Genomic DNA, 24849 nt, shown 5'->3' with positions numbered 1-24849 from the left:
ATATTTAAAAAAAAACCCAGGGAGTGTGTATCTCAATCCACACTGACAGTGTTTATGTGGAGTTAATTGAGCTCATGTCCCAGAGAGCCTGGGGTGAGGCTGTAACATTAGCCTCCTTCCTGCACACAGCTCATTACCATGCTGGTGCAGTCCTGGCAGAGTACACTAGGCCTTGGCAGCGAGGCTGAGGACCGGGGATACGGAGGCCGCTGCAGGGACATGACAGCTCCAGTCTCACCAGTCATAAATCCCCCAGACTCCGCAGGGCTTGCAGCCACACCTGTGTATTATGTTGAGAGACAGCTGAATGCTATCTGACCCATCCCGCCAAGAGGGGGGAGGGAGATGAGAGCAGGCGGGGAGGGGTGGGGGGGTGGGGGGGAAGGGGGGGGGGTGGGGATGCGACGAGCCGCGCCCCAAAGCTGTATCATCAACAACCTCGTGTTATGCCTTTCCTCTCCTCTTTCCTCTCCTCTTTCCTCTCCTCTTTCCTCTCTTTGCGCAGACAGGGTCGGGAGGAAGGCGGACGGCGTGTTGCCACAGACTGTGGCACGGCTCGTGGAGCAGCAGTCTGACGTTCCCGAGGGCTTTTCTGAATATCAAGCAGATCTGAGGGAAAACAGATGCAAGTCCAGTGAAACACTATAGATAAGCTGCACCGTGGCTCGTAAATGACCCACAAAGACTTGTACGACTCGTGTAAAAGGAGAACAAACGAGGCTGATATTCCGCTGTGTGGGTGTGTATGTGTGTGTGTGTGTGTCAACACCCGGGCTCCTGAGACCTAGCTGGTCATTCACAGTTCCACCAGGTCCCCAGTCCTGCTCACAGTCCTGCTCGCTCTCTCTCTGCGGCCGGCGCGACACCTAGCAACCTCCATCAATCTCTGTACAGTACACAACAGCAATTAATCCTTCTTTTGAAACACAAATCCATTTGTAAACGCTTACGCCAATACAAAAGGTATAATGACACCGTGGGATTGCATACCTCATTATACCCACCAATGAAACATCCCCATGGGAATTAACACTCCATTTTAATTTTGTAATCCACTTTTCGATTCATTTTACATTTACATACACATAACAATAATTAGCAATGTCAATCTTCTTATATTAAAATGTGTGCCATGTTGATAAATGGTGGAGGACTAAAGGAACCGGACAGGTGGGTGCCACCCTAATTCCCAGTTCCAATTAACACCTTCCTGGCTAGTTTCTGGGTATCTTGCACAGGGACAACAGCTGAGTGAGGTGTTAGTCATTCACATGTAAACAGTCCAAGTGACCCACTTCTCTTTTGCATTTCATCCCCCAGGTGTAGGGAACTGTAAAATTGGATAACACATTTATGGGAAGGGAAAGTCTGGAGAGAAGGTACTTAGGGTGTATCCTGAAGTCAGCATGTGTTTTGTTCTCGTGAAAAAGAATGCAGCACGGCTAATGATTGCAACCAAACTGCAGATCATTACATACAGAGCGGTTTCCAACGCTTAATATGCATTTCAAACACTTAATAGGACATTGATGAAGATGGGTTATGAAATCATTTAGGTAGCTGCATTAACTATGTATTACCCTGCCTTTCAAGTGTCAACTTGAGAGTAAAAATAGATTTTTAGACAGCTGTGGCCACAGCCTGTTGTTGCACAGCTAATTGTTTGCTGACACCTTTACAATTAGACGTTACAGTATTTCTCTCATCACAATCATCGCTGTCTTTCCATCAAGTGCTCAGCCTCATTTTCTCTCAAGCATCATTGTTAATTGGGTTATGTGCCAAGTATTCCTAATTATTGGGTTCATCTGGATGTTTCTTGAGCTTATGTTAAATCAAGGCCGAGAAATCTGCCCCTGATATTGGATTTGGAGATTAACATTTCATCCACTAAAAACAGAAGTTGGTGGGTCAATTGTTCATCATTATGGAGATTAGGTAAAGATGTTGCAATCAGATGTTTTTTCCTACATGTGCCTCACTATAAGATGATTATGGATAAACAAATTCTGAGTCCACAGATATTAATTCACTGTCAGAAGATTACTCTGGGCAATGCAAACCACTTGTGGGCGTGGGATTGGTAAAATCCCTAAGAAACGCATCAAAGGCACTGCGTGCGGACTGGTTCTTCTAGAGGTGACAGAAGCAGAATGGCAGTTTGCTTTCACTGTGGTGCAACCTGAAGAAAAATACATCTTTGTGACTGTAGAAAATGAGAACAGCCTTCCATTAGGAACAGAAAAGAGGGCTTATGTCCTTGACCCTGAGTATCTCTTCCAATGCCAGGAGGAAACACAACCTTCACACATGCTGCGAAATGAGCTCGGTTTAAAACAGGAAGTAGGCAAAGGACCAGTGCCATGCTGGGTTTGTTACATGGTGAATGTAATCTGGAAATGAAGGAATAACCCTGCCAAAAGCCCCAAGGGAAATCAGACGCTTTGAAAGCTGCCCTGGCCGCCTCCACACCCAAACCTAACCACAAAGACAAGGTTCAGAGCACAGGAACACAAGGGAGGGAAGACGAAGGCACCTTGGCACCTAAACACCCCTCACACAGGACCTAATTCTCCCCAGAAAAATCCTAAAACAGAAAAGGTTGTTTTGCGCGAGGACATTTCACGTACTGTATGTTATAGATTGGGACTTTTGTGTCACCGTGTTTGAAACACCTCACTCTTCTTGTCAGATTGTGTCTGTAGCTTTGTAAATGGAACGGTAGCTTTAAAGAACACATCCTCTCAGGCCATTTGACAATTTCCCCCAGAGCAGAATGAGAGCAGGAAAGGTCTGAAGTGGAAATGATAAAAGAAGCCTTGTAGCCTGGCTTACTTTGACAGCTTGAAAGAAAAGTGAAAAAAAAAGGGAGAAAGAATCCACAGTACTGTCCAAGTGCCAGCTGATTGTCAGCAGGGCCAATATGTTGTTCAAACAGATAAAAAGTATTCTGAAAAACAACAACTTTTTATCAAGGAGCTCTCCTCAAAATGAGGTAGAGATAGAAGGAAAGTCCAACTATGTCAGAAGAACAGGCACACCAGTAGGTAATTTGTTCATGGTCAAGAATAAGGATGAGCCAGACATCCTAGAAACTGAGGATTTTTACTTCCTATGTTTACCATGTTCCAGGCTGATATAATCTCACACCTTTCTCTTCTTGCTTCCACTGACTTAACTGCAAAATTGCCTCTAAATCTCCAAATCACGCTCACAAAATTACTTGTATCAATGGCACAGATGACAAGTAAAACAGTTTCAGTAAAAGAATGAAAAAGTAATTTAATGTTCACAATGGTTATTCCTCAAAGGAATATGTAACTAAAAAACATTTGGTGATAAACTTAAATATATGTACAACCGATTAAAGCATTTCACAGCAGTATTTACATGTTCATTCAGACATGCTGTTTTCAGACAGCAAGCCTCCAAGTATTCACACTGGCTACAGCCTTCAGACACATTTGTACACCCACACATCCCCAATCAGGTCAGATTGATCAAACTCCCAGGAAAGCCTCCTGTTTATGGGCACAATAATGTATTTGTCAAGCACCAGATACTTCTTCAGTATCTAAAAATGTTGATTATTATTTCATACACCTACAGCATTGTACATTATAACATTGTCCTTGAAAAGAAAAAGAAATACTCTCCAAGCATGAACCAAAAAAGGCTACTTCATTGTCGTCTAGGATAAAAGTCACACAAGGGGAGAGCAGGACGGGTCTAAGAATCTACAAGGGCACACAGACATTTGTTTTGGATAGTCTGTTCGAAGCTGTTATGTACAGAGTTCATTTTTCTAATTACTGTGAGTCAGAACCAAACTCACAGTCCAGTATGACCTGCTGATGTGGTCAACAAAATGACCAATATTGGTCACAAACCATCTTGCACGATCGGTGAACAACGCTCAGTCATTAAGAAAAGGGGCTAATAAATAATGCTGAAGATACTACTGAACATATGAATAATTTACGCATTATTTCAAATAATCATCATCATTTTAAGATAAAAAAAGACAATGGACATAATAACATAGGATGTTGCAACCTTGGACAAAAAAAATTCAAAAGTGCACTTGACACAAAAACAATAGCTGGTCAATATTTACTGCGGCTCTCATCTTGATAAAGTACATTTAATTTCACTGCGATGAACATCAAAAATCTTTGAAAGTAATAAAAATATCCAGTGAAAAAAATATGAGATTGTGGTTAGCATTGACGGCTGTACACTTTACATACCAATGACCGCCTGCTACTCAACTTCTTTAACTACTCATCTTGGATAATTGAATTTAAGTGCCTCACTTCTTGCGATGAAATCACTGCGGGGACTTGATGATGAGAAGGACCTCTGACTGCCAACGTGATTTGAAAAAGCAGCACAAAACCTTTCAGCTCTGTTGGTCTATAATTCATTCTGCTATTCCAATGCTCCTCCTATTGTTTCTCCAGTTCTGTTTATTGCATTTTGTATTTAATTACTTACCTGACACAATAATGGAGCCAAGCCTATGCGTAGCTGAGGTGAAAGGTTCGATAGGAGTAATGGTTCACTACATTAGTCTTATTTGCATGTCATGAATCAAGAAACCTTTTGTGGCCAAAAAAGGCAAAAAAATATCACGGTGATCAGCCTCCTTCTGATAACAGAGGACCAGAAAAACACACGTCCCATATCCGGTAATGTGCGTTTTGATTTCCATTACCTAGGTACATTGGGCTATATTGGATGAATTAATAATTTATTTCAGCACATGTTTTTTAGTCCCAGCTACCTTTGGAGCAGAGAAACAGATCTTCATGTTTTAGAGGGGAGATGAGTGCATCAGCCCAGTGGTACAGCAGCAGCAGCAGCAGGCTCAGAGATGTGGCACAGGGATGGCCGTCTGGTGGTGGTGGAGGTGGGGTTGAGTCACTTCACTGTTGGAGGGCCTGGGGATCTATGGTGCTGAGGGCTGTGGGCCCTGAGGGGAGACCAGCTGTGGGGTCAAAGTGGCAGCCTGGATGCCCCAGACACCCCGGTGTCTGGGACAGAGGCTTCACAGCCCCACGGAGGTGCAGGGATAGCTGTTGGTCCTGGCAGTAGTCCACAACTGGCTGATCATAGCTGTACAACGGCACAGCACTCAGCTGCTGTGGTATCTGGTAGATAACAAAGGACAGGGGAGGGAGGGAGGGAGGGAGGGAGGGAGGGAGGGAGGGAGGGAGGGAGGGAGGGAGGGAGGGAGGGAGGGAGGGAGGGAGGGAGGGAGGGAGGGAGGGAGGGAGGGAGGGAGGGAGGGAGGGAGGGAGGGAGGGAGGGAGGGAGGGAGGGAGGGAGGGAGGGAGGGAGGGAGGGAGGGAGGGAGGGAGGGAGAGCAAGATGTAGTGAATGACATAAATCTACAATGCAGTCTTATTAGTAAATGTTACCAACAGGATTGACTTCGGAGGAAATAGTTGTTCGATTGGGTCTATATCGACATTTTAGGGAAAAGGAATTGAAAAAGCAAAGCACCGAAACACAGATGTCTTTTGAGACAAACAACTGATGCCTTTTGAAACAAACACGACAACATTTGTGCTCGGAGGACACAGGCAAAGTAACACATGCAACACATGTTGTTACAGTAAAGTGCATGTACAAGACCTCGACATTGAAAACACTCACAGCGGCATGCGTGACCGACAGCTTGAATCAGTGGCAAACACACCAAGCTAAACTGATTTATATGCAAGGTGAAAGCAGAAGCGCATATTGCTCTACTCTATAAATGGCGTCTTAACTCCATTAGGTGAAAACACTTATTTCATTACAAGCACTTTGCTGATTCAAAGGCCTTTTTTTGGTTTTATGTGCTGCACTGCTGTGCAATGCTGCATTAAAAGATATTAAACAGTATGCATATGTTATCAAATATTGTTACTGATACATTCAAGACATTCATCTGAGAGACAAATAAACATATCATCATCATTACATTCACAACCACACTATCAAAATAGAAAGTTCACACTCAAACTCCTGATCCACATTCATTCCAGTTTCATTATGTTGTCTACGTTCATAATTTCATTACAATTTATCTGCATTGATTATGGAAATTAGTTCCATGGTTGGCTCCTAAGACTGTTCTGCTCATAGACCACTGTACACTTAATATCTGGGTAGGCTATTTATTTTACACATAATGAAATCTTGGATGATTTTATTGGATTTGTGGAGGATTTGCTCTAAGCTGGTGTGGTGTGCTTTAGAGAGAGAGGTGCTTCCCGCCTGCATGGACGTCTAGTAGTCTGTGCTGGGGGAAGATGGAAATGTAAAACATGCTGAAAGAAATGAGTCATTTACCCAACACAGCACAGTGTACCTACATTTTAGTGGAAATCAAAATGTTCACGACCGGATATGAGATGTTTTGTTTTTCTTGACATCTGTTTTCTACAAACAAGGTGGACAGGAAGCAGCATCGCTCTGCTTTTAAGAAACCTTTTCCTGTAGGTTGATTCAAATGTCTCTATGATCCAAGAGGGGCCAGAATTTTCTTTGAAGGAGGTTCTCACAGAAAGTGTCTGAGCTTAAACTTGATATTCGAGCAACTTCATTCAGTATTCATGAACAGCACTATATGCAAATATGCTCAAGGGGAGGTCTGAGTCTCTGGTAAGGGTTTCGTTTCAACAACCCCTTACAGAACTACAGTAGGCATTCCTAATTAGTGGAATGGGGTATGCAAACATCTCAGCGTTTAAGTGAGCTCATGTTGTGCTCCCTCCCTCCCTCCCTCCCTCCCTCCCTCCCTCCCTCCCTCCCTCCCTCCCTCCCTCCCTCCCTCCCTCCCTCCCTCCCTCCCTCCCTCCCTCCCTCCCTCCCTCCCTCCCTCCCTCCCTCCCTCCCTCCCTCCCTCCCTCCCTCCCTCCCTCCCTCCCTCCCTCCCTCCCTCCCTCCCTCCCTCCCTCCCTCCCTCCCTCCCTCCCTCCCTCCCTCCCTCCCTCCCTAGAACACATTCCTAGAAAGGGATGGCGTCATTAGTGCATTGTGACAATTTAGCAATCTAGGCATCCTAACTGGACTGCAAGCTTTGAAAGAGCCTCAAAGGGAGGGATGTGTGCAAATATGTAGCAGCTGGTTGATTTGTGTGATGAACATAGATACATTAACTAAGGCAATGGAACAACAATATAGCCTGGCAGTGATGAACACCTTCTGGAGGAGAGGAGTTGAGTGTCAACTCTTCGTTAATGTCTGAGAGTGAGGGGCTTCTCCATGCAGCACTGCTAAATGTTAGGTACATTTACATGCTCACTACCACGTTCAAGAATCTGAGCAGCTGGACCTACAGTAAACTGCACTGTGTCGATACATAAGCCTTGACAACAATAAGGAGGACGACATTTCTTCATTTTATACTTCCTGTGGCCCTGTACTGAACATGAATATCGCCCCCTCCTGCACCCCCCCCCCCCCCCCCCCCCCCCCAGGAAACAGGATTGAATTCACGTCTGAGTGAGGAATATTTAACGAATAAAAGGCTTTTTGGCTCGCCTGGCCCTATGAGTGCCGAGGATTAATCAGGAATATTGGGACGGAGCTCACTGTTATGGCTCGAGCTTTTAAAGGCGTGACTCACAGGCCAGCGTAGTCTGGGCGACGGCCAACGCGTTACAGCCAAGCGCTGACGACTGAGGAGGACTCTGTGTGCCCAGCCTGTCTCCTGTCCACAGAGCTTCAGAGAGATAGCTTCACGTTCACACTAATAACACTAGCAGTTACACACACACACAGACACACACACACACACACTAATAAAAGGTACTAACAGTCAGAGTTATAAACGGTGGGGAGTAGGGAAGGAGCGCCTTTAATGAGGCGTCCTCCGCATCCTTTTCTATCGATCAAACTCCCCCGTGTCAGAACAGACAAGACCGAGAAGACATCTTCTCCCAGCTGCCGAGGACATCGAACAGAACATGGCCACGAACGCGTGTAACACCGCCACCGCACACTGCAATTAATTCCATTTTCCGTGCTATTAGTTTTGGATTGCTTATCAAAGCATTCACTCAAGTTGTTCCCCTTTGCGCTGCGCTGAATTGGGGTCAGCCCGGCAATGATTTTCCATTTGGAGACAGACAGCTGCAGTGTGCCGTCCAGGACGCCTCAGACTGCAGTGGGTAGCATGAGCCCGCGTTGGCATATTAACAACGTCCTCGGGTCCGGATGGGCTTCTCTGTCAGCTGGATAATTCACTCAGTGGTCTATGCGGCCTCAGCACTGCAGAGAGCATTGACAGGCCGCTATTATCATCCATGGCCATTATACACCGATGGACGCTGAATGGCATGCTAATGACCAGAGGGCCGCTAGCTGTATTTGCCTTACACAGATAAAGGTCCTAATGAAAAAAGGGGGAGGCTAATTAGAAAGTCATGATGAAGCTAGAGTCGGGGTGAAAAAGAAAAAAGCTATCACTGCTGGAAATATCGGAATCTGAGTTCATGAAAACCTATCACTCACAATTGGATGACAGTTTAATCAGACTACATGCACGAAACAAAAAAACAGCAGCATGTTTATAACTGATGTCTGGATAAGACATCTGAGATACTATCTGGATATAGCGATTGCTATTCCCGTAATGCTTAATGTCCTGAATCTTTATCTTAAAGTTGTGGTGGCATCATCTCAGATGTCATGTTGTTCCAGAACCTCTTAATCAGGAAGGGGGGGGGGGGGGGGTTGTACAGCATGCTTTGGAAGTTCCAGAAAGATCATCTTTTGCTGACTTTAATATTCATGTAATTACAATTTTATTTGAAAAGCGTTTCACGTTTGTCAAAATAGCTGTAATCCTTCAGATGTGGATTTATCCCCCCCCTAATGCTGCTCATCCCATTTTCTGCTCATCAATGTTGGCAACGCATGCTCAGATTGACTGCTATTTACCAACCAGCCTTCTTTGCGTCAATGCGGTTTCTGTTCTAATGTCTGTAGATGTCAGTTCTAATATTTTAAGTCCGATGCCATGCCAACAGAGAGGAACACAGAGTGATCCATCTCTGAACCCCATGTACTATATGTACTGTCCCTCTCTCTTTCTCTCCCATTAACCCCCCCCCACACACACACACACATACCTGCACACACACACACATACACACAATAGTGTGGGGGAGAGAAGGGTGTTCACAACCTTGTCAGCAAGAATAAAAAAAATGCATGTTAAATCCCAGAATTGAATGCTAAATTTAAACTTCTGAAGTGATCGATTGAAACATGACCTCGAACCTGACAGGGACTGGTGCCTAGTCACCTCGGGGGCATGTTGCCAGAGGTTCTTATGAATCACGTTATCTAAACATGGTACCAACATGGAAAATCCCCAAGAACAACCCTTTTAGTACACTTCGTTTTAGCTTCACAGTTCAATTATGTCACGTAAACAAACGCGATGCACAATGTGCAGTGGGATTAGACGAGAGGATAACGATGCTTGCATAAGATACTGAGATCAGATGCAAACAAGCTTATATGCTGTTCTGGCTGGTCACTGTGTGACATGCCGCCTTTTTGTGACTGATTTTCTTTCGGACGGGAGAGAGCTCATCACCATTGCACTCTACTTGCTGTGCTTTCATCGCTCCTGTTGTGACACATTTCTGCTGCCCCTGTTGTTAAACCTCACTGTATAATAGCTCAATGTGTTTCGAATTCATGCAAGCATGTGCTGCCAATTGTTTAAGTGTGAATAAATATACACTTTGTTGAAAGATCAACTAGTACTGTCATGAGTAAGAAATACATCTGGACATGTTTTTCAATCATCATGAACTAGCAGACCGTGTCTAGAAATCATGCATTTATTATTTATTTCCACCATTTGAAACTTCAGTGTGTGTGGGTGTATCTAACCACGGCATAGATTGATCCATCAAGAGACCAGGATTGGAGGTCTGTGGAGTACGATATGTAAAGAGAAAGACAAGCTGAAAGCACATCATTTTCACGTGCCTGCCAGTGTCAGACCATTTCCTTCCCTAATGGCTTTCTTTGGTTTATCAGCCCTGCTGTCTGTGCATGGAAATTCAAGCTAATGTTCCACAAACCATACCAACTTTAGCAAGCACAAAAAAGGAGATTTTTTTTTAAATGAAGCCAAGCATTGCTGTTAAATGAGTAGTAGTAGTAATGCAATCACCCTAGCTCTAAAGTAAAGAGTGAAAAAGTTTAATTTTGCACTGGATCAAAGGATTGTGACTATATGTCTTGCTGTCATGTGTCAGAGACATCTGTGATCCCGAACTCAGACTCTGAGCCCGGGACTCTCGACTGGTCCCTCCTCACATCCGCCCACAGTCTCCAGAGAACCTCAAACACTCCAGCACCACTTAAAAGCAAGATATTTCAAAGAAGAAAAAAAAATTTTTAAGAAAATTGAGAGAACTGATTAGTAGTTCAATCCCGGCAGAGGAGCTCATTGGCAGCCTTAAACGAGGGCTAACCAGGGGCGCCAGGCGGAGGAGTGGTGTGTAATTGAACAGTGCCGATGGAGACTCTCTCAGCTGCCTCAATCGCAACTTTAATTTCATTATAATGTGTAGTTAACCACTGCTGCTGCCTTCTGCTAGAGGGCCTAATCTGAATGTATTCTGATACAGAGGCACCACACAGACCACTGGAGAAAGAATCCCAGCCCATCAGCAAGCAAATACGGCATAGCTCGCAAAGTAAAAAAAAAACGGTAATGTACTTAATACAATTTCCCTTTTTAGGGAGGGAAGATTTGTTTTGGAAAAACTATTGTGTATATATATATATATATATATATATATATATATATATATATATATATATATATATATATATATATATATATATATATATATGTCATATTCTTTGGTTTCAGGCCCACTATATTGCGATGCCCTGCGCCCCATATCACCAGGTCTTTCACTTCTGTCCAGTTTCCATGGTGATCACACTACAGAAAGGACTGTACTCCTTACGTCTCCTCTTAACGCTGTGGAAAATAGCGTGTGACAGAAGATGAAGGTTAGGTGGGTTGTCTATCATTCTCTTAATATCATCTTGCTTTTTTCCAACACAAATGGACTGCTCCTTGGTATGTGTTATGACATCATAAAATATAAAAAATAAAAATATGCCAAATCAATGAGTCCTTGCAGAAAAGCTGCCCTCACTTGTGGGAGTTGTCCTTATTTCTCCCTCGCTACCTCTTGGTAGCATAGATTACAGATAATATGATTTGATTATATCTGGGGCTTATGTGGTTCCTTCACAGGAGACTAACCAGGCATTAGTTGACCGGCAAGCTGCAAGACAGTCTCTGAACTTGAGTATCTACGTGGGGGCAAATGTGAGGTGACAGGAGCCGTGACAGAGCCAGCTGTTGGACAGGTAGATTACCTCAAACCAAGGTCTGGACATGAGGGGGAGGCCATTTAGCTCCCATTGGGGACTGGCACAAGGACTCTCTGAAGGCTCTGAGGCTGTGATGGAATGGAAATAACAGCAGGGAAGACACCAAATCCAAACGATAATGGCAGAACGAGCTTTTGATTATTATTTATTTTTTTAATGGTGTGACTGTGACAAACAGTTTGATGACATTTATGGGTCTTTCAGATGAATACATAGATACCTGAGTGTGCCGACAAGCAAACAAGGTCACAATTTCTACAGGGAATAAACCCAGGCTGGGTGGCCTGTCAACAGGTTGGTGATCACAAGGTTTAGAGCTCGTCTCAACATCGGCTCCTCTCCCTCTCTCCCTCTCTCCCTCTCTCCCTCTCTCCCTCTCTCCCTCTCTCTCTCTCTCTCTCTCCCTTTCTCTCTCTCTCTCTCGCCTTGTCTCTGACCATCTCTAATCGCTCTCCACCTCTAAAAACGGTGTGCCTCTGAACCATAAAAGCATGACATGGAAGCCCATTATCAGGGTGAATTCCCCTGATCTCTACCACTCCCCTCTCAACAACTCTGTCCATGATGGACATGTAATCTCACTGGAGAATCGCCATGCTCCCCAACATTCAGTAAGGAGCAGAACTATCAACCTTGAGAACTTGAATGCCTAGCAAGGTCTCTCTTCAAGTAAATTTGGCCATCGTCAGGGTGACATTTTCACATGACTGGACCTGGCGCACACACCAATCCAGGCATCCGAGCTGTAATGCAGATGGTCTGGTAGTACTGGTTTCTGAAGGACCATGATTTCATCCTACCACAGAACATGTGGAGGAATCCATCAGTGGCACGCTGAAAAGCATCCCAGTAACAAACAATCCTAAAGGGTAATCATTAATCATAAAAGTAAAGTTTCAAGACACATTTCTTTCTCTGTGAATAATTGTTAAAGCAAAGTTTTAGCGTAATTTGGTCATTAAAATCTAGTCTCTGCGTTATATCAGGAGATTAAAGCTCCAAAAGCTATTGCCAAACTATCCAAAAGCTATCCGGATCAATTGGTTATTCTCTTTCAAATCAAAAGTCTCGAGTTCATTCAATAATTGGGACAGTCATCCTCCAAAAGACCTGAAATCCGTGTAAATGGTTCCACCCATCCAACGGACCTTATATAACACACCAGACAGCATGTAGAGGGCACGGTGCCAGGCAGAATCAGGAACATTGTTCAGGGATCTGGTGTGTCAAGCACCTGGCTGTCATTTTGAATGGCATCGTTCTAAACATGCTGATAGGGGAGGCGTGGTAGGACACGGCAATCCAGATAGAGTGTTCTGGCGAGTGTGCTAGGTCTGGGAGGGACTGGTGAGCAGCCTTGGGGTGGAATACTGGCCCACATCTGGTGGCCACCGTAGGATTGGGGGCACTAAATGTAATTGATTACATGGTTCAGTGGATCAATTCAACCTGGAAAATAAATAACACCAGCAGATTAGGGTTTAAACAGTAATCTGGAACCGCATCAAACAATCACATTCACACAGAATGACCCCTCACAAAAGGCACTTTGAGTTAAGTATTATCATCCTCACTCAATAGGAAACATCCCCCATTACTGTGAAATATGAAGTTTAGGATAGCCTCTCGTCTGATAAACTGACATTGCGCTTACATACTTGCACTATACTCTGTTCCAGAGATAGATTATGCTTCTTAGAAAGAATGAAAAAAATCGATTGTGATGAATGGTAATAGCTACTAGCAGATATTGCCAAACTGTTGATCCATAGAGCTTGTACACTTAAGTAGCATTTATTCTGGAACATTGATATTTGATTTAAAAAAGGAAGTGAACCAAAAAGCTATAGATATAGTTTATGTTTTCACAACACAGATTCCTCAAGTGATCTTGACTCGCGACCAGGGCACTTGGGAAAACACCCCTTCAAAACAAAAACAAGGACTGTCTGTTTCACTGCACACCGGCATACCCATGCCTCTCCTTTCCCATCTCTACCTCAGACAGACCTTACATTAGTATTCCGATGCATCCTTTCCCAGGCAGTAGTCAGTGCCAGCCACTTAATTTGTCATTTATTGCTCCATGACAACTGAAGTAATTGAACCTCGTGCCCATGAACCCTCCCTGCCAGCCTGGTGGCCCTTCTCGTGTGCGTGGGAGAGGAGGGGCTGGAGGACCTGGGTGAAAACAAGAGCGCAGATCTAATTTGGTCGGGCGATGAGATGGTTTAGCAGGCACCTCTGCCACCGAGGGCTCCCCGCTGTTTGCTGCCCTCCCTCGGGCCTCCGCTGAAGACTGACTGGGCTTTGTGGAGAGAGTTGGAGGAGGAGGGGAGGAGGGAGGGAGGGAATGGCAGTGGTGGTTATTGGCTCTAAAAACAGTCCCCAGTTGCTGTCAAATTTGCAAAAGCAGACAAAGCAGGAGTCCTTGCCCAGAACAAACGTGAACAAACACTAAAATAACAAGGAATTATCCAAACAGCCAATAACAGAGTCATGCAGTGTATTTAGCTAAAACGTTTTTTTTACAGATAGGACAAGCGACAACACAACTTCTTAATTACCTGTCAGCGAAGGATATCTCAAACCCAACTTTCAGCCTACGACCACAAAACACAACGAAACAACAGCTCACTCAGGTTGGATCTGAGTTGGGGCCTGCGGCTCCTTGTCCGACATGTATTTATGAGGCACAGAGCAGACCATGAACCCAGAACCTCTCCCACGTTCCAGGGCCTGTTCCAGGACCTGTTCCCTGGGTCGGGTACACACACACATATACACAACACGACCTTCAACGGGACTGGCCCGCTGTGAGACGACCGTGTCAAGAACATTTGATTTATGGGGAGAGAGGGAGCGAGAGAGGGAGGGAGAGAATAAGAGAGAGAGGGAGAGAGAGAGAGAGAGAGAGAGAGAGAGAGAGGCTTGGGAAAGTGAGGGGGACTAAACGAGAAAGATAGAAGAGAGAGAACAGGATAGTGTCAGAGCTATAACTCATTCAGCATGTCTTCTGAGCAAGTTTCTAAATTACACTCATACACAGGCAGGTTGTCAATTCTAAGGGTGGTTTTAACTCAGTTGGCTGGTTTCATTAGACCAATGTCTGGGCCAGGCGTTAAATCTGACAATTTCCATCAGTTTCAGATCCTCATTTTTTCTTTCTACTGTACACAGAATGTTACCAACTTTTTCTTATTTATGTTAACGGATGCTGGTTTTCAGATGGATGATGCGTGTATTGACTTTAGAAAATTAGAACGTAATTCTCAATTAACTGACAGAGATATTCTGAATAGAGAGTTTTTAACATGTCAGAATCGAATTTCAGAATCAAGACATTTTCATAAAGCCTAATGAAGGAACGGTTACCACGGAAACCCGCTTCAGTAAGAGGCAAACTCTGTTTGGGTTGGTAGGTTCAGTCTGGAATGAGACCTAATGCCTCTCTGTTTGACACTAAGCATCAGGGAGTTGGATTGGGAGTTTAGGTTAAGGCTGTAGAATCTGGCATGTTGCAGTGTGTGTATTTGTGTTAAATCTGCTTAGATCTGTTTGCGAACTCTGAGCACGAGCAGTTCAGATAGACGTCAACAGGAAGATTTCAGAAGCTAGACTGTGTTAGTCTGTTGGTGGTGTACTGGGCCTTCCGATAGGTCGACCAGCTACAATCTGTCCTGTCCGGGGGGGGGGGGGGGGGATACTAGATGAGGTTACTGCAACAGACGGGTGAAAAGGGACCCTGTGCAGTCTTATTCACCCACGGAAACTTACTTATTTACAAGGACTGAACACCCAAAAGTCAAACATGGCTTCATCAATCAACGCAGGGGAAGTTGACAGCTCTCTGAGAGGTATCTTGAGTCTCGGTTGTCCCGAAGCACTTCTGTAAGCTTCAAGGCTTCCCCCTGTCTCACGAGCCATTAGCCCCTCTCATATCACCCCAGCTCTGCTAATTTGCCACGTCCAGACAACCTTGACATCAATCACCACAGAACAACCAATTAGCTCCCGTAGCCTTGGCTCTCACAAGGGCTCATTAAGTCTCTATGGTGACACCCTCTGCCAATCTGCAACAATAGATCTACCAACATGTTTCAGTACAATCCTTTCCAGCCTAATAGAAATGACTTCACAACACATTAAACGTATGTTCAAAGAAAACATACTATGTTAATTAAATGCAATTTTGGCAGATGTTTTTTCCAAAGACATCTTGACTGTCTGACTGTGACCTTCCTTTAGTTTGGAGTACTTCTCTGAACTACACAGGTGGGAACACTATATTAAACCTCTCTATTGGGAACTACATTTCTTAAAACAAGTTAACAAGCATCTAGTGTAAGTGCTACCTTTTCCTTAACCACTCCATACTCTGTGAGCTCTAACCACCAAAGGGAAAGGGGATTGACTGGGATCTAAAAAAAATTGCGAGAAACTGAAAGGATTCAATAACGTCCAACATGCATGGGCTGAGGGATCAATACTAACTCCTGATCTCCAATTGATGAAATGCTTCTGTTCTCTGCTCCAAGGATAATCTCATCCACTGATTTATCTTGGGTGAGAATGTTTTACAGAACATGCAATATCGATCTTTCTCCATTTTCTTCAAATCCATCGTCCGTCTGTCTATCCACACTGACTCATGTGAAGCTACATTAATGTGGAAAAGATTGCATGAAAAACACAATCATCCACAGCAGTGCAAAGAGAGAGAGAGAGAGAGAGACAAGTGACCTTAGGATTTCAGCAGAGAAAATCTGTTTACAGTTGTTCACATCCTGCTTTTATGAAAGGGATGTGAGCAATTACCAGCAATTATAGCATTTCCAAGGAATATTCATATTCAAAGTATCAGACAATAACACATTTCAAAAAGGGTTAATGAGATATGGAAACAATAGATGTAGAACAAAACCTGGGTAAAAATACCAATCTGGTATGGCGTTGGTATACAGAGCAGATGATCTGCTGGTTTTGTGAGGTTATCACTCCCACTGCTCTGAATAACTCACCAATCCCTGACAACACACTGAGGCTTTACTACACTGCCAGCTCTTACATTACCCAGCCAGAGGCAGGCCAGCGAGGAGAGCACTGGGCTTGCGGGACATGTGGTGTTCCCACCTGGAAATAACATGATAACTTTTGTCATTTCCTGTCTTTTTTTCTCTCCAGAAGATGATGTTTCCCTGGGAAGTTACTGAGGTTTGGTCATTAAGATTCCACGTTCCTCAAGCTGCCCCCTGAGGTGGAGAAGACAAGGAGGAACTTGATGAGGAAAACCATTTCTCTCAGACGAGTCGTTAGTTATTCTAACGAGCAGAATGCCCATTAGGTCTAGTTTAGTGCTCCTCCTGCCCCATGTTCCCAACTAAAAGCCTCACTGATAAACAGGGTTTAGACTTGTTCTTACAATCAGCTTCGGCTTCAGATTGTGTGTGAGTAATGTTCTGCCACAGATATCCTACCTCAAGTTATTTGCTACATGTGCACTTCCCAGTGGATAGCCCCGTATTGGATCTAATTGTCTTTTTCCCACCAGCAGGAAGTCAGGTGGCTGAGTGATTAAGGAATCGGGATAGTAATCAGAAGGTTGCCAGTTCGATTCCCGGCTGTGCCAAACGACGTTGTGTCCTTGGTCAAGGCACTTCGCCCTACTTGCCACTGGGGGAATGTCCCTGTACTTACTGTAAGTCGCTCTGGATAAGAGCGTCTGTTAAATGACTAAATGTAAGCTGGGTTTCACCCTGTCTATGTGAAGTGGGCTCCCATTGTGCCAGCACCATACCTACAATACATGTAAATATTCCGCTGTCACAGTTCATACGTAATATTCATATAAAACTCTCTCAAACTTTATCCAAGTCATTTAATTTTCATCTTTATATCCTCGTGCATTATTGTTTGAATGACGGATGTCGCGAAAAGCCAGTGTGAGTGTCAAATTCAAACAACATTCTTATGGGAGTCAGGTGGCTGAGCAGTTAGGGAATCGGGCTAGTAATCTGAAGGTTTACCAGTTCGATTCCCGGCTGTGCCAAATGACGTTGTGTCCTTGGGCAAGGCACTTCAACCTACTTGCCTCGGGGGGGAATGTCCCTGTACTTACTGTAAGTCGCTCTGGATAAGAGCGTCTGCTAAATGTCTAAATGTAAATGTATGGCGGTTGACAGGAAATTCAACCTTTACCTCATACAGTGTTTCAACTGGGAGCGGTGTCGTGTGTGGGAACGAGTCCCAGGCATTCTCGTGTTCCCCGGCTGTCGGGGCTGATGCTGGAGGACCTGTGCCTCGGTGTGCATCTATCTGCTTTTCATGACAACCAAGGGGGTTCTGGGAGACAAAGGTGCACTGCAGACTCTAGTGACATCTTCTCAAGCAAAGCATGCCCTGCTAATCACACTCTGCCACGCTGCCAAAACACAACAAGCAACCGAACAGGAAAAGACAGAGAGACAGAAGGCGGGGGGAAAGAGAGTGCACAAGCAAAAGTGCCTAATTAACCATGAACTAATGAATTAGCCCTTCTGACTCAGTTCCTCTCATACTCCCTGCCTGCCTTGTGGCTGTCTACAAAATAGCTGTTCTTTGCACTACATATTTCCATCACAGTAATCCTTGCAGTACGTACCCTGTCCCTACACTCTACTTTATTACGACATGACAGTAAGAAATTGATTGCTGGTTAATATTTAAACACAGGCAGGTGTTGATGAATGTATGGGAAACATGTGGCTTGCTGCAATGAAACTGATGTCCTAGAGGTAGAAGTAGAGTATAGCCTACTGAACAAATCTCAGAGGACCTTTAACTTTTCCACCTTGTTTATTCCCCATGACCCGTTCCTTTTACCTTCACATTGAGCTCCACTGTGACTCAGCTCTGACCCATTCAGGGCAGTGCACTCCACGCGCAGGATGGAAATCTGCCCTGACGTCCTCTCGCTTTGTCTCAGAGCTCTCAGACAGACCTGCAATTTGCTGTGATCAAATCACGTCTCTCCCCACTGAGGCAAGAGGGTCTGTCTGGCTTCCTCCAATGAAGAGGGCCTCCATCATTGTGGCCTCAAGCCTGAACTGGTTGTGCTTCTGCTTTTACCATCAAAAAGCAGTCTGCTGCCTGCTCCACTCTCTACTGTTTACTAACTACTACTGGCCTTATATACTTGATCTGTGTACCCTGATATGTACTGGTAATAATATTTTTTGGAAGGGAGGGGGGGTAAATTATACTAATATTGTGTATTTGTGTAATGTCTAATTCTGTGTGTGAATCATTCAATGGATTTCATGATTCAAGTGATTCCCTGAGTCATGGTGTTCACAACAAACAAATAATACTCTAGCAAATACCAAACAGTTCACCATTCACTGCACAGTCACTTCACAGGGAAAGTGAATTACATTCAAATTGCAATTGATTAATGAACCATTTTGGTTCATGTAATGGAAGAATTGCCATTACAGTTCATGAACCAGAAGACACCCAGCATTTCACCACACCGAGTCACCATACATTAAAGCATTCTTTTAAATACACCAATCACAACACCAATCACGAAACGAACACCAATGTGAGAAAAAAATAGTCAACTATCTTTTTCCCGCATGTTGGAATTTACCTCTTGTGCCCCGCAGAGGAAATGGTTTTTAGTAGGGCGATGGGTCATACCTCACATTCCCTGGAGCCTGAGATGGTGTACGTGTAGGATCCAGTCCCATTCACCAGCATATCCATAGTTTCAGAGTTTGTCGGTTTGTAGTCCACGTAATACTCTTGCAAGGGCGAGCTAAGAGTGCGTTCCGTTTCCCGCATTTTTTTCCGCCTTTTTTTGCTCATGGAACGCTGCTGTAGGAGCTTGAGGCTGCTGGGATAGCGCTTCCACGACACATAGATCACCAGCAGAATCACCGCCACAGACAGGAGGAGGGCTACGCTACCCGCAATGATCTTGTGGAAGGAGACGTATTCATTATCTTGCAGAGGGAGGTCAGGAGAGGCACTGGTGGGGGTAGGGGTGGGGGGGGCCGGGCCTCCCAAGGTCAGCCCCTCGTCGACGGAGGGCAGCGTGGGAAGGGGCAGGAGGGCAGGCAGGGAGGTGGAGGTTGGCGAAGATGTGGGGGAGATAGAGGAGCTGGGCGTCGCTCTACAGATATTAAGAGTCTCGACCACATCAATCACTTTCTCGCCCTGAACCTCCTTGGGGCCAGCACAAATCATTGTAGACTCCTTGTTTCCCTTGAAGTTCCTCAGCCAGGCCACCAGGGGACATATACTGGGACTGCAGTGCCACACATTACCAGCCAGGCTGATGGTGGTGAGGGAGATCCACGCCTCTACTGTCTCTTGGGACATGTTGCTGAGCTTGTTGGAGTCCAGGTTTAGGGTCTGGAGGTTGGGGAGACACTGGTATGTGCTGGCATCCAGGTCGTACAGCTCATTTCCCGAGAGGTCCAGTTTCTGCAAAGAGGTCCACATCCAGGTGAGGCCCTGGGTTATTGACTTAATTCGGTTCCACTGCAGATAGAGGGCCCGAAGGTTGGTCAGGCGGGGAAAGTGAGAGAAGTTAATCTTGGAGAACTGGTTGTGTTCCAGATGAAGCTCTACCAGTTTGAGCAGCCCGGCGAAGGCGTTCCTTGTGAGGCTTCGCAGGCGGTTATAGCCGAGATCAAGAAACTCCAGATTGCGACAATCTTGAAAGACCCGCATTGGGACGGTTTTCAGGGAATTAGACCGCAAGTGCAAGCTGAGCAACTTCCGCAAGCCTAGAAACTGTCCGGCCTGGAGGACTTGCAGTTTATTGTACGAGAGGTCGAGATTACGCAGGTTGGTAACAGAATGGAAAGTCGAGTTTCTCAGCAGCGTAATCTTATTCGAGCTAATAATCAGCTCTTTGAGCCTCCGGACGCCGTGGAAAGCTTGGCTGTCGACTTCGCTAATGTAGTTGTGATCCAGGTAGAGCCAGACCAGCTGACTAAGGCCTGAGAATTGGCTCGGACTGAGGCTCGCCAGGCTGTTGTAACGCAGGGAGAGGCCCTGACACCCCACCGACACGTTGCTAGGCACGTCGCGGAAGGCGTTCGATTCGCAGTACACTATTTTGCCGTCACATCTGCAGCTCTGGGGACAGGGGCGCTCGCGGACGGGGCCCGGGGCGGTGGCGAGGCAGGCCTGGACCACCACGGTGAGGACGAGGAGCGGCCAACGCCGCACCAGAGATCCTGCAGGGACACAGAAAACATCTCGTACAGGAACGTGGGGGAACACTCAGGTCTGGCTCCGTTGATCATAACACACATCATCCGTTTGATCCTCCTTTGGCCTACCTAAAACTTAACTGACAGCAGGATGAAAGGTACTGTGTCAAGATGCTCCCAGTTTCTCCCCCTGTATCCAAACTATGGATGTGTACAGCTTGCTGCTCATTCTCATGCTTACGTAAGCATTCATCCAGAACAAATATGTGAAATATGACATACTGGTGTGTCTGCAGTGTCAACAGGTTTTATCTTACAAGGGTGAGCTATAGTTTTTTTTTGCTTATTGACATACTCTTATGGTCATATTTCTTCTTCTACCTAGCCCTGTTTACCTAACACACAATGAAAACACAGTTCAGAATAGGCCACAGTAGCATATGGTAAGAGTGATACGATCTAGGATCATTCAAAGATACGAATCTAAAACACATAATGGTAATTCATGTATTAAGTCAGATTTGTTTTAGTTGTTATGCGGAATCAAGGCACACTACTTCAGTTTGCAGAAGAGCTGTGCGTGAAAAATTATTTGGCTGTGATACACAAGTTAACATTGAGAGTACGTGGTGTTACATACCCATGTCTGCGTTGCCTGAGTCTCCTTTCCAAAGGTTAGAGTGCCCCTTTTCTTAAACCCAGATCTTGCATTTCGCTCGCGTTCGGCATCTGGTCTGGATTTCCAAAGAACACCCGCGCTCAGCTTCCAGTAAGAAAAGCCAATTCGCGCCGCAGCCGGCTCACAGCGCTGTGCACACCTGTCGTTGATTCAGAAGTCCTGCAAATGTCGAAAAAGGACAACCTTGAATGATTGCACCCTACACCCAAGATGCTATGAAACTCTCAAAGCAAACAAAAACGTTTGGAGAGCAAGCATTTGGTAAGACCTCATTCCTTTGTCAAATATTGAGTGTAATGTTATTTTGTGGAATCAAGACGTAATGCATGGAAGAAAGAAGGAAATGGTAGGAAATATATTCCGAGTGATAGTTAGTAAACGAGTGATTTTGTAATCCAGTATTAATCAGAGATGGGGTCGGCGCAATGAAGACCACTGCTGACCGTCTTTGCTGCAGACTGTAAACTACTGCAAATTCCCCCGTCGTGCTGTAGTTTTATCGCAGCTGGGGGTTGTGGGACGATAATCCAGACATCGTCCTACATCCTCGTGCATTTGGAATGCCCTCTCCTGGTCGTCAGGGTTACCATCTTGACAAATTATACGGGGTTACTTTGTCTTTGGGGAAATATGTTTCGTTTTAGGGATGATTACATTCACCATATGTTATAAGCCAATCGTTTGTAAATGTTATATGCTTTACACTTTTAAAATATACTCATACACCAAGCACAAAGTATAAGGTTAGTCCCAAGTGATGAAGAAAAAGAACTAACATACCATACCGTTCCACAATAAGCACAACTATTCTAACACACCTTGATTACGTTTACCGACATTAAAAACAAGTGAAGGTGTACTTTATATACCTTTTTTATAATATACCAGGCACACACAAAAAAAGCTAGTGAGACGAAAAGTTAGGCCTAAATAAATGGTTTCCACTGACTTATTGTTGAACTTCCATAATGTGAAACCTACAAGTTATCACAGTTCTCTCCCGATGATGCTTTGACGGAGTAGGAGACATCATCGATGATGCTTGGCTTTGTAGGCCTACCTTCAGCTCACATTGTTGTTGCTGACGACAAAGGACACCAATCAAGACAATTCAAGCTTTATGTCAACTCAGACAACTAAGACACAGCCCCAAGGTCTCCTGTGAAGCGGGATGCAATATGACACACTGATTAGCATGATTGAAACATACAGTTAATGCATAATAGCAAGCCCAATTAAGCTTTCATGCGGTGGACTGGACTCATTAAAAGAACACATTTTAAAATCAAATATTATTTCCATGGGGGCACCACAGATCTTTGATAATCAGACTGTAATTACACCGCATGGTGATACAGCGCTTCACTGTGGATTGATTTCCTTTATCTCAGCTAAGCCCTTAAAGGCGGTTCTAATCACCTCTTATCTCCCTATAGGACTCTTCCACAAAAACAATCTGTTTCCCGTCGTGACAGTGACCTACAAGAACAACACCAAGTGTTAGCCTTTCTGCTCTCCTATAGGATTCTCCTCAGAACACGCATAGATTGGATTTTTCAAATGTGCCAGTTCCTCAGATTCTTATGATGCAGATTCAGACATGTCCTATGCGCTTCTTCATCTATAAGTCTTACATTAAGCTGTTTCTGTTGTACAGATATTAAAACGTGTGTGAAGGGACATGGACTTAAAGTGTAACTCTCGTTCTGGTGTCTATGTGTGTTCTTTATGAGGTTGAGCAAATGCAACATTAATCTTTTTCACTTCTTGAGAACACAAAGCCAAAAAGGTTGAAAATGATTCCAATCAAATTTCTCCTCTTCTCAGAAACAACACTCATGACCAAGATTTTACGAGGGGGAAGAATGCACCCTTTTCTTTTGTTACAACCCTTCCTTGATCATGATGGTCAGGCCTTGAGTTTCCAAGACAACCAGGTCACGTTTGAGTTTCTTACCTTAAACAGCAACGCTGCATCACCTCACTGTGCGACCGACTCATCCTCCAAATTGCCTCTTATGAAACTTTAATGTCTGTCTGTGACTGAGCCCTGAATTATAGAACAAGGCAAATATCTGCTTCACTCCCAGATAATGAATCCCACTGTAACACATTATGGAAATACATAAATAATACTACAATAACAGTAAACAAAGAGGTGGTGAAAGATGGAGAGGGGTGATGTACAGAATAGGCTCTGAACACGGTTGTTTTGTTCTCTTGCCATGAGCCATTCACATGAACGACACACACGGCACAACTTGAAAGACGGCAAGTGCTCGAAAACACCCGGTTTGATGTTTACTCATTCAAACTGATCTGCTACAGGATGAACGGAACATGAGCTTTCAGAACGTTCAACTGTTCACTAGAGCTACTTGTGGAACACGTGTTTTTGTTCCCAAAAAATCCCTGCACTGATCTGTGGCCTGTTTTCAATGTGTGTACTTATGTCAGAAGAAAAGAGGGAAGATGTATTTTGTTGATGTTCAACACTTCAGCCTTTATTTTGAGGGATGACATTTATGTTGACATTTTTGTGGATTAACACAATCCACCTAAGTTCTATGCTAGAGGTTGAAGGATGTTTTCTTTTATCAAAGGATTTTATTGCAGAGTTGCCTTTCAGATGTCACAGCATTCATAATGAAAACACCCCAACAAAATACAAGACGTGGAACCTTCTTTAAGTGCAAGTATTCTCACTTTATGATCCCTCAGGTCAGGAAACCAGTTTCTGTTAAATTAAAGTGATACATGAGTCATGTAGCCTATTGTAGAGATGTGGCCCTCACACGCTGACATCGTTTTAAACACTTTCACAAGGCATTTGGAAAACCTGACTACAACTACAACTTCATATTGTATATTGACATGCACTCAATATCATTTAATACACAACATTCTAGTTTGATTAAAACCTATTTCATACTTTATAAGACTCGTAGTCTTATGCATAGAATTACTGTATGTGACCTTCCGAAGCAACCTGTATCAGATCTCACAAGGGTGGTCACTTCCATGGAGTTCATTAGAAGTGACACGGTACAAGGCTGCCATCTACCGTTCTCATATTTAAAAACGAGGTAAGAAAAGTATTGAGTAATGTGATTTCACATATTGCCAAAAAAGTATTACAACCGCTTCCATCTCAATAATAGTAATATAACTAATAATAAAAAAAAATTACGTTACGCAGAACAGCATGCTATTTCTGTTAGCATTCATATAACGTTGCTGTTACCAGGCAATCTGGGAAAGAAACATTCAATTCAAACATTCAATCAAAAATGTGGGCAAGTTCGGCCCAATACAAAATTATCTCATCAGTATTCACTTTTTAATTACTTCAGTTTAAGTAAGGTAAGGATCCAACAAAATAGGGTTCTTAATTTTTATTGATAACGGACATAAAATTAGATGTAAATTGAAAATTGGGCTAAGTTTACGTTAAACGTGCATGGTTACAGAAGTCCTTTAAATAGAAGTGGTCTGGAGTCCCATTGTGTACTGTGAGAACTGAGTTCTATT

At 44.2% G+C, this 24849-nt stretch overlaps 1 protein-coding gene across 2 annotated transcripts; it reads right to left on the bottom strand.

Moving 5' to 3' along the window:
- Positions 1-3343: 3343 nt before the first annotated feature.
- Positions 3344-21370, bottom strand: LOC146219961 (leucine-rich repeat transmembrane neuronal protein 4). Of its 2 annotated transcripts, none has more exons than XM_084695212.1 (3): positions 21280-21370; positions 19114-20663; positions 3344-5153 (listed from the first exon to the last, which is right to left on the bottom strand). In XM_084695212.1, exons 1-3 carry the CDS (start codon positions 21281-21283, stop codon positions 4929-4931), a joined length of 1779 nt encoding a protein of 592 aa, XP_084551338.1. In that variant the 5' UTR covers positions 21284-21370; the 3' UTR covers positions 3344-4928. The 2 variants fall into 2 exon arrangements, with proteins under 2 accessions (XP_084551338.1, XP_084551339.1); XM_084695213.1 differs by lacking the exon at positions 3344-5153 and adding an exon at positions 6172-6292.
- Positions 21371-24849: the final 3479 nt, after the last annotated feature.

The sequence above is a fragment of the Hypomesus nipponensis genome, chromosome 28 (genome assembly GCF_054491055.1).
Source record: "Hypomesus nipponensis isolate SF chromosome 28, ASM5449105v1, whole genome shotgun sequence".
Classification (NCBI taxonomy): domain Eukaryota; kingdom Metazoa; phylum Chordata; class Actinopteri; order Osmeriformes; family Osmeridae; genus Hypomesus; species Hypomesus nipponensis.
The sequence above is the reverse complement of the archived record's forward strand: the minus strand, read 5'-3'. Positions and strand labels throughout refer to the sequence as shown.

Excerpts from the sequence above, each read along its gene's own strand:
- LOC146219961 (XM_084695212.1), bottom strand. Across the intron at positions 5,154-19,113 it reads CAGGCTCCAGGGAATGTGAG|ATACCACAGCAGCTGAGTGC; the intron begins GTATGACCCATC and ends GTTATCTACCAG.